Source organism: Rhipicephalus sanguineus, chromosome 6 (genome assembly GCF_013339695.2).
Source record: "Rhipicephalus sanguineus isolate Rsan-2018 chromosome 6, BIME_Rsan_1.4, whole genome shotgun sequence".
Classification (NCBI taxonomy): Eukaryota; Metazoa; Arthropoda; class Arachnida; order Ixodida; family Ixodidae; genus Rhipicephalus; species Rhipicephalus sanguineus.
This window is the reverse complement of record NC_051181.1, coordinates 143057583-143070452: the sequence shown is the minus strand read 5'-3', so window position 1 is coordinate 143070452 and position 12870 is coordinate 143057583. Positions and strand designations below refer to the sequence as shown.

Below are 12870 nucleotides of genomic sequence, written 5' to 3'. Positions count from 1 at the left end.
GCGTGGCGTTTTTGGTGTCAGGAAAGAGCAATTTATTAATACGAGAAAAATAGTTTTTCTCTTCAGTGTTCCTTTAAAGCAAGCCCTACTTATTTAAGCTCGCGTTTTCTTGGTGTTCGTTATTCGGAACTATCCGTTATAGCGGACGTGGAATGAAGCACATATTGCAGTTGTGATTTTCGCCTCTACGCTAAGCTCGAAGCTATGTAAGACAGTGGACTTGACTCTGGTATAAATCTCATTTAATCATTAACATTAAAAACAACAATAAGACGACATGCATGATTCATGTATACAACGATCTTGCCTATCAAAAAATACACAACTGTATGGCATGTATATACCGATGGGAGGCGGAAGGCGCGAGCTGAAGGCTAAGACCCTGGCTCTCCAGAGCAGCATTCCAGGCGAGCTGACCTATAGTTCAGAAAAAGCTGAGCCACACTTCCTGCCAACGCAGGCTATCATCTACTCCACAATACTGCAACAAATGACCTTTGTTTGAACTTTCCAGGACAACACGATCTCGTGACCACCATCAGTAAGCAGCTCTGACGCGTACTATTACACAACTCTGCAGCTGTCCTGAGGACACTTACTTAAGAGCTAGTCGGCCACGAATGATCACCTGGCCAGTCCCCCGAAGCCACGGTGAAGTGCACAGTGCGAGCCCTGACAAGGGACGGAAAGGGACTTAGAACGTGGCCTCCGCGATTAGCTCCAGCAAAACGGCGCGTTGCCGGAGCTAATCGCGGAGGCCACGCTTAGACGAGCGCGATGGCGAGGTTCAAGCCAAGAGCCATGGTCTGTCGAGCGAAGTCGGGTAAGAACAAGTCACCTTCTGTGTAGACCTTCCCGCGTTTGCCCTCTGTTCGCCGGCGGCCAGCGAGATCGAAGGAGGGACGAAACTTGCCGCCACCTGCGTTCCACGTGAAGTCAACCAGAGCTGTCCACTGATGTCCTTCATTATTTATGGCATGACAGCATCTAAAACGACGGTTAATTTGGACGAACTGGAACTCCATGTATAGCCGTGCTTGCCTGACGGGGTACGAACTGAAACTTGGGCGAGTTGGTAGGGATCCATTAAGAGGATATTGACAGCGCATAGACGATAAGGACAAGAGACAGGATAAGTTGAGGCAAAGAGCGCTTTTGTTATCCTGTCCCTTTTCCTATCGTATATGCGCTGCTAGTACCTTCTTAATGTCTGGGGGCGACGTGTGCTTATCCGACTTCGTCAGACAAACCCTGGCCCTTGGCCCGAAGATCACCATCAACACACGTCTCAATTGTTCCTTTCGAATCCTCAGGCGCTCTCGCATTGTGCACTTCACCGCAGAATACCAGCTACCCCACGGTCCTATACACCATTCTCACAAGACACTTGCTTACTGAAGCGTTCTGAAAGGTTTAAGCTTGATGGCTGGTTTCTGTGGTGGTTCCCAGCTGACAATCAACAAGCCCGTTGGTGTTGAGTCGACAGCGAGTTGCACTGCCAGGTGGGAACGTGAACAAACAAACTAGAACTTTGGAATGCTACTAGAATAATGGCGGGCGAGCGGTCATCGGATGTGGTGACAGCGCACCACCCACTCGGCCACGGGATTCTCCGCGCGCACGGCGGTCACGTTGGTGCTGTGCTCGAGCTGGCGCCAACCTGCGAAAAAAACAGAAAAGAGAAAATTTGACGATAAGTTAAACAACCTTATTCGAGTCTGTATTCTGTCGTGTCTTCACTTTTGTCCTCGTTTTCTCGGCGCTGTAAATATCTCGACATGAACAACCAACTTACCCAAAGAGTCGCACTACTAAATTTATTTCGAGGTCCGGCTAGTAGCTGCTCCGGGCCAGACCACTCATATGGCACACGGAGCGGCCTTCCACAACGGTACAAGGCATAAATCAACAAAATCAACAGCCTAATCAGAAAATTGACACTCGGTACTGCATTCTTTTCTTCCTGTCTCTTTTTTCCTGAACAAAGCGGTAACAACGGAGTAAAGGTTCAGATTTAGCGATATTGTATATGTTAACAATCAGCGCTCAACACTACAGTTTACATTTTCTGTTCTTGGTATTTTAACAGGGGATGCAGTGCTCCTCAGATTAAAATGGTTCATAGATGGTAGCATCGCAAAGGACGGCGACGAAGCGAGACGACAGACACGGCAGGGGCGTAGGCAGAATTTTTTTTTCTTTTTTTTTTTGGGGGGGGGGGCACCTTATTGATCTGAAGCGGGGGCCGGGCAGGAAGATGTGGTCAAGTGTCATTTTGTGCTATATATGCTATGATGCTATGGAAAAAAAGAAATTCGGGGGGAGGGAAAGGCACGGGCCCGGTGTGCCCCCCCTCCCCCCCTGGCTACACCACTGAGACACGGTGATGAATGATTGCGTGAAATGAACGTAAAAAACGACATAAAATGATTGGGTGATGTGCAGTTGTTTGTGCGTCCGTGGGCACGGCTACCAGGTCCTTCCGACCCCACAACGCACAATTATCACAACAAAGAGCACCACAGTACACAGAGCAACACAACATAACACAGAGTGGTTTACCTTTCATAGTGTAACTAAGTTCTCCGAAATCTGACGGTACTTTTCGTACGCTTGACGATGCTTTAATTACGGTTTGAATATGCATTCTTTCTAGAATACGATAAAGAATGCACTGCAACAGTGTACTTGAAAGGAACCGTGAGGATTTCACTTACACTGATATATATCCACGCAAACAAGGGCCTAAATGTCTGTAATCTTGCATTCCGAAGGAATCACTTTGTCCTGTAAAGACAAGCTCGGTACACGCTTTGATTGTTGCGATCTATACGTCCCCTGCCTTTTAACTGACAAGCTGGCATCGCAAACCTGCGTTTCGCATTTTCGTCTACCTCTCAATTGGTGCTCAGCTGCTGACTGAATGCCGAAGTATAATCAAGTAAAGATAATCACCGACAATCATTTCTCAGCCAAGTGACAGCACAGCACAGGAGGACAGAAATGATAAATAATATAACAAGAAGAACAGAAACAGAAAGTCGCGCACCTATGTAGCCGCCAACTTCGTAGAGCCAGTGGTATTGCAGGAAGGTGTTGACGTCACTCGCGAAGCGACTGTCGCCAGAATGGTGCTCCGAGGACCTCCTGAGAAAGAAATTTCAGACTGGTAAGCAGCTGCGCACAGGCTTTGTAAAATGATTTAATACGTGTCACACTAGATGTGCTAGAAAACATAAACGTAGCTACAATGTACTTTCTAAATAATATCATATCTACGTACTTGTCAGCTAATTAATTAGGTGTCCCATTACAGCCATAGTCCAAGCCACGTCGTGGTCCCACTTATATTTGTTTGCATTAATAAAAGTGCTTACTGTACAAGATAAATAACGAGTTTGAGTTCTAATACGACTTAAATACACAAAACATTCAATCACGCACGGCACACGAAGTATACATACCTTGGCGACAGTACACACTTATGACAACTAACTCACGCATCTTTCCCGTTCACTCCAATCTCTTCTCTCTTTCCCATCTACGCTAATGCTCCTCCCATAAACTTGTTCTTACAGCGTTGTCAACTGACCCAAGTACTCGCCACGCCACGGTGGTCTAGTGGTCACGGTGCTCGACTGCTGATCCGAAGGTCGCGGGATCGAATCCCGTCCGCGGCGGCCGCATTTCGATGAAAGCAAAAAGCTAGAAGCCCGTGTGCTTAGGTTTAGGTGCACGTTGAAGAACCCCAAGTCGTCGAAAATTGCGGAGCCCTCCACTACGGCGTCTCTCACAATCATGTCGTAGATATTTGGGACGTAAAACCCCAACAATTATATGTTCAACTGACCCGTGTGGCGATCCTTTGCCGGTGGCGATGTCCCTCTTGCGCGCCTCGAAGTGCATGGCCAGGAACACCTCGCCCACGACGCTGCCGGCAGTAGTGGCGTCGTTCAGCGCCACCTGGTGCGTAGTGCCCGTCGGTCCCTCGTGGTCGACGCGAACACGAAACACGGTCTGCGCACGGTCGCCCGCCAAGTTCACGCATCATCAGTATACGTGTACAGTATACGTGTACAGATTTTTGCCGACCTTATATCATCGGAACGCCAGCGCTGCCGATGTCATCAATAGCCGCAAATTGATTAGGTACTATCGTAATTAACCAACTTTGCTTGTTGGATTTCAACTTTAGTGTCATATACCTAAACCATCACCCAGTCTGTGTCTAATAAACGCAGCACGTATAGCCTTCAAGAACACTGCGACAATCTCCTCCTTACAGCGGCGTTGAGGGGCAGATGCTTAAGTATTGCGTACGGTTTTACATAGACTTAATTAGCTATACGCATCTGTAAAAGTAAAAAGTGGGAGCTGCAAAAACAGGAGCAGATAGCAAAACTGTCACTTTATAGGTACAAACACAGGCTTAAGATCACACTTTGTTCATCTTGTTCAACAAGAACCATGCACATACAAGCATACAGACCCGTTTAGGGTCTCTATAAAACTCAGGTACGCACCTGCGGCTTGTAGGTTATATTAGTGTTCACACATGATGTACACATAGCATGCAGCAACGCAAATTGACCTGTGGACTGCATTATTTTCCGACAACGAAAAGGAAACTATGCACGTCTCTAGGGTGCGACGATATCTACGCCACACATTTAGTAGCGACGAATCACAGTTGCAGTATAAAACCTAAGGTTATAACATAATATGCACAAACACCAAAGCTTCGCGGAAAGAAGTTTGTGCAGTTGGACAGAAGCTTCGCACTTACATCTTCGTTATCCCGCGGTTCAAACCAAGATGCCCGGTCTTTTCGTTGATTCCTCTTCTTCTGTAAAGGAGAGACGCGCACGTTCAGATAAACGTACGCCGCGTGAAAGCGTGCCGCGGCGTGCGCGTTTTATTTACCTTGTTTTCCTTCGCGTGTTTCTTCTCGTAGTGTATCCTGTACTCCAGACGAATCTGGCCCATAAATTGAGACGGCACCTGAACATAAAAGAGAGAGATAACTCAATGTCGTTCAATGCAAACTATTCGGGAACGTCGGAATGCGTTGTTTAGGCGCTCAATTTAGCAACTGTTTCTGACGCACTTTTACTGAACCGCACATCAAAAATGTTGAACCAGATCATGAGGTCAGCAACACCGAGCTACTTCTAACTCTACAGAACAATTCAAACAAGCTGTTATCGTTCACTACATCTACGTGTGATATCACTCTCATAAAAGAACACACTTTGTACGTTTTACAGCGCAACGCCACAGAATCAGATGTTCTCACTGGCCCTCAGAGCGTATACAAACCACACCTCTGCATCATTTGGAAAGAGAAATTAGCATTGATATGCTGCCAGACATCGCAGACAAATCAGGGCAGGAATTCTACAGTTTAGCGGAATTTTCACTCATACAGGGTCTCCTAGCCAGCGAAATTTCAAAGGTACACATATATGACTCGGAAAGCAACGCTGCATCCACTAAGGTGCATCGTTCCTAATGTAAACCGTCTGTTTTACGTATAACATCTGTCCATAAGATGCGGGAAAGTCAACCTGTCAAGTACGAGTTTGTTCCGCGAAAAAAAAAAGGGGGGGAGGGACGTGCAAGTGTAAAAGTATCGATTTCCTTGCAGTCTTTGCCTTGGGGACCTCCTTCTGTATATTATGACTATGTAATCTTTGTACTAATTACAATAAAATTGATTCTGATTCCTCTAGGTGTCTATTTCAATTTCTTTCGTTAAATAATTACATACACACTTTGCGAGCGGACAAGGTTACAGGGTGAGTGACAAGCTATCGGGCACTTACAATCCACAGCAGCTGCTGGTACCAGATGAGCATGCGCGTGACGTTGGTGGCAGCGCGCGCCACTCGCAGATTCTCCTCGGTCGCCTTGCGCCGCTTCGGGGCGAACAAGTTCGGCGCGATGATCATGGCCACGTTCTGCACCGACATCCGGTTCCGGCCGTCTCGCTCCGTCACGTCCGCCAGGAAGTTGACCAGAGCCTGAGGAAAGACACCGCGAGACATTCTCATCGTCGAATGCCTAATTCAAGAGAATGCCTAAATTCAAACATTACCGCGTAGGGTATGGTCAAACTGACTTAATGGGACGTGGGTGCTCTTGTCGCTGCAGTGCCCACACAGCAGTTCTCATGAAAGGGAAAGATCGCCGTCGACCCGTTTGCACAACGAAGCTACAAAGCGCGGATTAAAAACTGACCTGTACGAATTCCCTTTGTAGCACCGATGCGCACCGGCGCTACAAATGTGAGCTGAACATTGTATCTTCGACACTTTGTTGTTTACACTATACTCAGCATTGAATTGTTTTCTTTGGATTGTGTAGTTCGTCTCTCTCTGTATGCGACACCATTCTAACTGTACCGCATAACTTGTGTACGACTCCTGTTTGGACCGAGAAGGTATGCAGTATGATTGAAATAGTATGCAGTATGATAAGAGATAGATACAACTTTATCAAGTGAATATTGAGTGTTCACTGAGAGGTGACGTTCATGCGGTGTCTGACCGCCACCCCTTCAACTCTTTTCACTGCCTGGAGTTGGGTCTCCAGGCTGGCATTGCGGAGAAACTTTTCCAGAGCACGCTCCCCCTCTTAGACTCCTTTTTTTTTTTATAAAGCTCTTGTTCTTTCGGTGCTCGAGTACGCCATTTCTGTGAAGGATCCTGGCACGGACACTCTTTACGCATACCTTAGAATTCTTCCAAAGTCGCAACGTAAGTTTGATTCTTTCAGACTATGCACACGGGTCTAGTGTGCCGGCTAATAAAACAGCTTCAGGGCTGTCACGTCTCTGTTTACGCGGGAAGCTGTCTCGCTTCGTTCTTTTTAATAAGACCTATCACAATCCACAAGTAAAGCACGCTCTTCTTTCGAAGCCACCCAACTTTTTGAGTAGATCTAAAAAACAACACAACGTACGCGCTCCTTTTTCCCGTACAAAGCTGTTTATGATTCTTTATTATAAGTACCTCGAATGATTGGAACCACCTGACCACTTCTGTTACCCAACTGCCCGATGTAATTGCCTTTAAAGGTGCTGTTGAATGTTATGCTATTGGCAGCCGTACGGTTTTCTTCTGTTCACTGTGTTCATAGCTACGTCGTTTCACAGCAGCGGCAGAGTGTTATGTATAGTTGGGTTATTTATTCTAAAATACCTCACAGATCTCTAAGGGCGATGCGTAAGAGAGAGAGAGAGAGAGAGATGAAACAAAGGTAATATAAGGCAAGAAGGTCAAACACAACAAATAAACGGTTTACTACTCCACACTGAGGGCGGGGAAAGAAACCAGAAAAGAAGGAAGGAGAGTGACCTGTGGTTGTGCAGAATAAAATGATTATAACAATTTATCGGAAGTAAATGGATATACTATCCAGGAAGAGTCTGCAGCGTTTATTTTATTTTTCATTTTAGTTCTTTAACGAACAATTCACTTCTGTCCACCATTACATGGGCGTAGAGGGTACACGGCATATACAGCGAATTCGCTTACCAGTAATGTGGAGCGATTTGCTTCCGGCAGCAGCAGCACGAGCAAGTTGAGGGCTTTGATCTGCTCCAGCAAGGTAGGGATGCCTGCATCAGGAAAACGCACAAACCTATACGTATGCGTCACTTAATGGCACGCGCTCGTTTGCTACAAGACCGGAAGGTACAAAAAAAGGAGAAGCTTGTTTAAAGCTGGAATTCGTTCTACTCTATTCTGCTCCTGAAGCCGCAGAAACACTGACGACTTGACTGCTCACCACTGTCCCTAACTTTATTACGTAGGCACTTCCCAGTTGCCCTGCACCACATCAAAAAGAAAATTACGGCAAGTGATCCCTAAGGGTTACAGTCGAGTATGCGAAGAATTCAGCCGTCTCCTGAACTAATGGGTGGAGCGTGCCGACTTAGTGAAGTTTCTGCGAGCTTGGACACAACAAGGTTTAGGGCTCTATCTGCACAAGTACTTCGACTACTCCTCCCCACCCCCACCCCACCCCCCTTTCAACCCATCCCCATGGTGACCTAGTGAATAAGGCTAACAATGATTTAAAAACGCGTGTGTGTGCGTGTTTCGCGGTCGCATAAGTTAGCCCGGGCTTCGCGGCACAAATGTGCTAGCAGTCCTGCCACAATTTTTCCACCGTGAGCGCACTACGCTTCCTCACCTTCTACGTGCAGAAAGGCCTCGGCGTACTTGTTGGTGAGCAGCGGCTCGGGCAGGTTGCGCAGAAGCTGCTTCAGCAGGCCGGCAACCTCGTGCACGCCGAAGCGACTCAGCACTGATCCGATCTGCTCCGGATTACGGCTCCCGTTGTAGCACGACTCGAGTTCGGACCGCAGCGCCTGCAAAAAATGTTGTGCGTGCGTTCATGGTACTGAAAACAAGTCAGCGAGTAGTCGCTTTTTTTTTTTATAACTGTAGATACAAATCGACATTCAGGGGTGTACACAAGGTGCTGCCCCGTGGGTGGCTCGGTGTTGTGCTAATTGAACCACGTTTTACATTCGACAATGGCAAATCAGTTCTCGAACAATACGGAATCATTTATTGGATGGTGGTAAATATTCGCAGTCGCATGTAGACCTGTGTGATGACGGTCACTAAAGAGAAGAGATTGTCGTTGTTTTCGTTGTAGCCCATGTCCTTAAAGAGTTTTCACCGAATCAAGCGTGTCAGCGAGCTCTCACGACACGTTTTATAGGACTAGTTGGTGTATATCAAATCGAAGGAAAGACTGCGCAGCGAAACATGACCGAAACAAAAACGCACGCACGCACGCACGCACGCACGCACGCGCGCGCGCACGCACACACGCACACACACACACACACACACACACACACACACACACACACACACACACACACACACACACACACACACACACACACACACACACACACACACACACACACACACACACACACACACACACACACACACACGCACACACGCGATTTACGGGCATGATAGCTCAGGCTAACTGGGCCCTGTCGTTTATGTGACATCCTTTTGACCGCGTTATATAGAAGCGCGCGGTTTTCACTTGAACCTGATAACATGTTCGCTAAGACGTCCTCATCGGGTCCTTTCATCAAACATAAAAAAAGGAGAGTGTTACAGCGCGGTGGCATCATTTGCAGATATCTCGCCGTATTCCAGAAATGTTTCGCCGACGAGACACAAAGAATTCCACCAAGTGCTCCAGAGAGGCTAGACGCCCTGCGTCTTCAATACGTCGCATCCTCGTAAACGTAACGCCGCGCACTTGGACGCAGTTTTCGAATTTTTTTGTAGAGCGATACTCCGTGAAAAGTAAAGTTGTCATCCTCGATATATCGAGCGGCAACACCCTCGCAGACATCGAGCGTGATCGAAGTCCGCGCGAAGCGCACCCACCACGTGTAGGTGCGCACCGCAAGGCGCGCGTCCCGTCGCATTCTCAACGCGAGATCCCGATTGCGCTGCTGCAAGATCCCGGCAACTTCGCAAAAGCGCACGATGACCGCTCAGCGGCGTCGGATCCTGCTTGTCCTCGACGCAGGATAGCGTGCGTCGACTTTCATCACGAGGAAGGAAGCCCCGGAGCAAAAAGATAAACACACACACACGCTCGATCCAGTTTGGCTCGGCGGCACCGATGACCGTGAAAGCGGCGGCGCCCATGCTGGCGTCGAGGCATCGCCCCGTCGCGGCGCGCCTGCTTGGTCAGAGATCGCGTGTGCAGTCGCCAACAGGGGCCGTCGCTCAGAAAGTTTGTTGGCCCGCCCGGTAACAGCCCTATAGAACGACGCCTTCACGGAAAGCTCTCGTTGAACCGCTGGCAGTTGTTTGTAAGACCTTACCGAGCGGTATCGTTGAAATCAGCACATTAATTATAACATACTGAGGGGCTAGTCGATGTGTTATATAGTAAACGCTCGTGAACTGCGTGCATTTAGGAAAATGACAACACGAAAGAAGATACGCAAAACAGATCGCCTTGCGTCTCTTGTTCTGTGTTGTCATTTACCTAATTGCGCGCACTTCACAATCGTTTGCTACAATCGACACATGATTCCCTTGATTACTTTCATGAACAATGTTACTCTCATCTTGCATGGAAAAGTTTTCCGTTCACGGAAGTAGGAACTCCGTGGACGACAGGGTACGGCGTCCGAGTGATAACCATCGTTCTCATTGTTGAACAATGTGTCCTTTTCTAGAACGTTTGCAAACTCTTCTTGGGAAAGAAAGCGCTAACGAACGGGACAACACGAATCCAAGGCAAAATACTATTTACATGCACACACGTGCGCACACGCACGTGTCCCAAATTTGTGCAGGTAGAATGACGTCACTCACGTCAATCTTTAGCGCGGAACCAGAAACGCGTAGGATGCCTTCCTCCTGCAGTGCATGGCGGCGCAGATGATCCAGAATCTGAGCAAAAAAAAAAAAGAAAGAAAAATTGCCTCTATGACCACAAAGAATTGCGTGCAACGAACACCGCTCAGTCTGCATCGCTGTTCTCAACGCGTAACTGGAATCGTTGCAAGAAGCAGCGTGAACACACGTGGCAAGAAGGACAGACTGTCCAGGCTGTCTGTCTTGTCCCACGTTGTTCGCGCTGTTTCATGCAATGACGCCGCACCGGCAAGCTCAAGTTCAAACACTTTTAACGTAATCAGAAATATAATTCAAAGACAAATATCTCGCATTATAAAATGGTTATATCATCCTAAAATAGTGACTATAATATTTTGAAAAATGTCGTCAGAAACCAGGGTGCCGGAACGAAATGTTTTTCGTTTCGGTTTTAGTTTCGTTCCACCGCAAAGAGTTCCGTTCCGTTTCTCCTCCGGAACGAAAAAAAATGTTCCGTAACGATTTTTTTTTTTGTATGCAAAAAGTTGAAGTTCAGGAAATCATAAAACACATTGGATTTATGATGTAGTTACTCGCCCTCCTATTACGAAAGTGGGACAAGGGTAAAACACGTTCTTCACAGGAGCGGACCTAACTGTACCACGAATTCCTACCAACTAGCAGAAACCAGTATTAATTTTAAAGTCATAGTATTTATTTTCTCAAAAGACAAATACGAATTTCTTTAGTAGTCTCAATGCTTTGTGTCAAGGGAGTGAGCACGATCTCGGAAGCAGCACGTCATTGAGTGTACTCTCTCATGTGCGAGACCGCTGTTCTGATAAAAAGATCGCCAGGCCTGCGCGGAACACGCAGCACAGCCACAGCGAAAGCTGGAAGAGTGGACTTTGTAGAGCCCGTTGTAGAGTCTCTTGGGGCAACTAATGCAAGTACACATGGAAGGTACCCACTACGTCATAAATCATCGCAATTTTTCTGAAGTAGCAAAGTTCCCACTAAGCCATTTTATCTAGTTAAGAATGAACACCCCGTAAAGCTGATGTCATCAGATGCATTAGGAACTACAAAAGTACGCAAAACGCGTTACCAAGGTCGAGGGATAGTAGCTTGGCGACATTTCTCGTGCGGTACAATCACCTTACTAATTCCCATAGGGGCAGTTCTCCCGCTACCTATAGTATTTGCATGGTCAGCATGTTTGAAGGAATCGTGATGTTTTAATATTGTTTAAGCTTAAACGTGTTGGTGCTGAAATGACGACATAGCGAATTCATATACAATAGTAGCGTTCAAGAATACTAAGCAGTTTTGCCACGCATATGCAGCGGTCGTGAATATGGAGCAATCTAAGATTTGGTTAATTGGGAACAAAACCCTCTAGATCTGCTGGTATTAGTTGGAACAGTGCACCGTTAGGACAACTTGTGCCTTTGCATCGAATACGGAACACTGGGCCGCACTGCAGCACTCACGCTTGTTAAGCGCGCCTCGCAAGCATAGATGGGGTGAGGAGAACTTTCTGTGTTCGCCTGTGCGCAGGTATGCAATGTCTTCCTTGTCTCAAAGGTTATTTACCTAGGTCAGGTACTGAACTGCTCGCGAGATAAAGATCAGGCTGTGCATAGAGTATCTGCCACTTTCGTGCGGGGGTATCAATGGGAACCAACGCGCAGGGGCAATTTGTTTCTCCCTTGGGTATCTGCTTGGATAATCTATTTGTTTGTACACTAACTATATGCCTCGGTTTGTAGTAGGCGCGTTGCTTATAAATGTACCGTGCTTGTAATCAGCCCAGCCATTTTAAAAAATGCTGCTTTATCGTTAATTTCGAGGCTTTGACTTCCTAATGTTTGAAAACGTGCTCTATTTTCGGAAAAAGACGTAATTCCATTCCGATTCCATTCCGTGCAAAAGGCGCTTAATAACATTCCCATTCCACTCCTCCAAGCGCTGTCCCCATACTATTCCGGTGTCACGAAAATGCGGAATGATTCAGGAGTCATTCCAATTCTGATGGGGCAACTCCGCAACACTGGTGGGAAGCGTTAAACCACACACTCATTGCGCTATTAGCATTGTGTGATGACTGGTTGTTATGTTACTCTTCTGCCACGCTATATTACATAAGTTAAAACGAGTCCTTGCCCGACATGAAGCCTGTATAGTGTTTTTGTGAAGGAGTTACAAGCACCTGCGTGTCATTCTGGTGGAAGACCCGACTGCCACGCAGAGGGGCGGGTTAAAATCCCATCCGATCACAGAAATTTCTTTCTCATTTAATGTTTTTTTATATCATGTGAAAGCGGACACGGACACCGGCGGCGACGGGAAACTATAGCGCCAAAATCAGCTGTTGTGATCTCATAACAGCTTTCGCTGTAACAAACTTAAGCGCCGACAATGCCATCTCCACTTTGGCCTGCGTGACAGGCGACAGGCGCGCAAAAGTCCACTTGTATTAATATAA

General features: G+C 47.1%; 1 protein-coding gene across 1 annotated transcript in view; it reads right to left on the bottom strand.

Moving 5' to 3' along the window:
* Positions 1-225: 225 nt before the first annotated feature.
* LOC119396595 (rho GTPase-activating protein 18) overlaps positions 226-12870 on the bottom strand; it is a 200407-nt gene continuing 187762 nt past the window's right edge. The window contains exons 10-18 of the mRNA XM_037663871.2: positions 10380-10457; positions 8200-8377; positions 7539-7621; positions 5826-6023; positions 4924-5001; positions 4787-4846; positions 3851-4017; positions 3050-3147; positions 226-1660 (exon numbers count right to left, since the gene is read on the bottom strand). Of these exons, the coding sequence (XP_037519799.1) occupies positions 1566-1660; positions 3050-3147; positions 3851-4017; positions 4787-4846; positions 4924-5001; positions 5826-6023; positions 7539-7621; positions 8200-8377; positions 10380-10457 (1035 nt within the window). The 3' untranslated portion in view covers positions 226-1565. The remainder of the gene's footprint in view (positions 1661-3049; positions 3148-3850; positions 4018-4786; positions 4847-4923; positions 5002-5825; positions 6024-7538; positions 7622-8199; positions 8378-10379; positions 10458-12870) is intronic.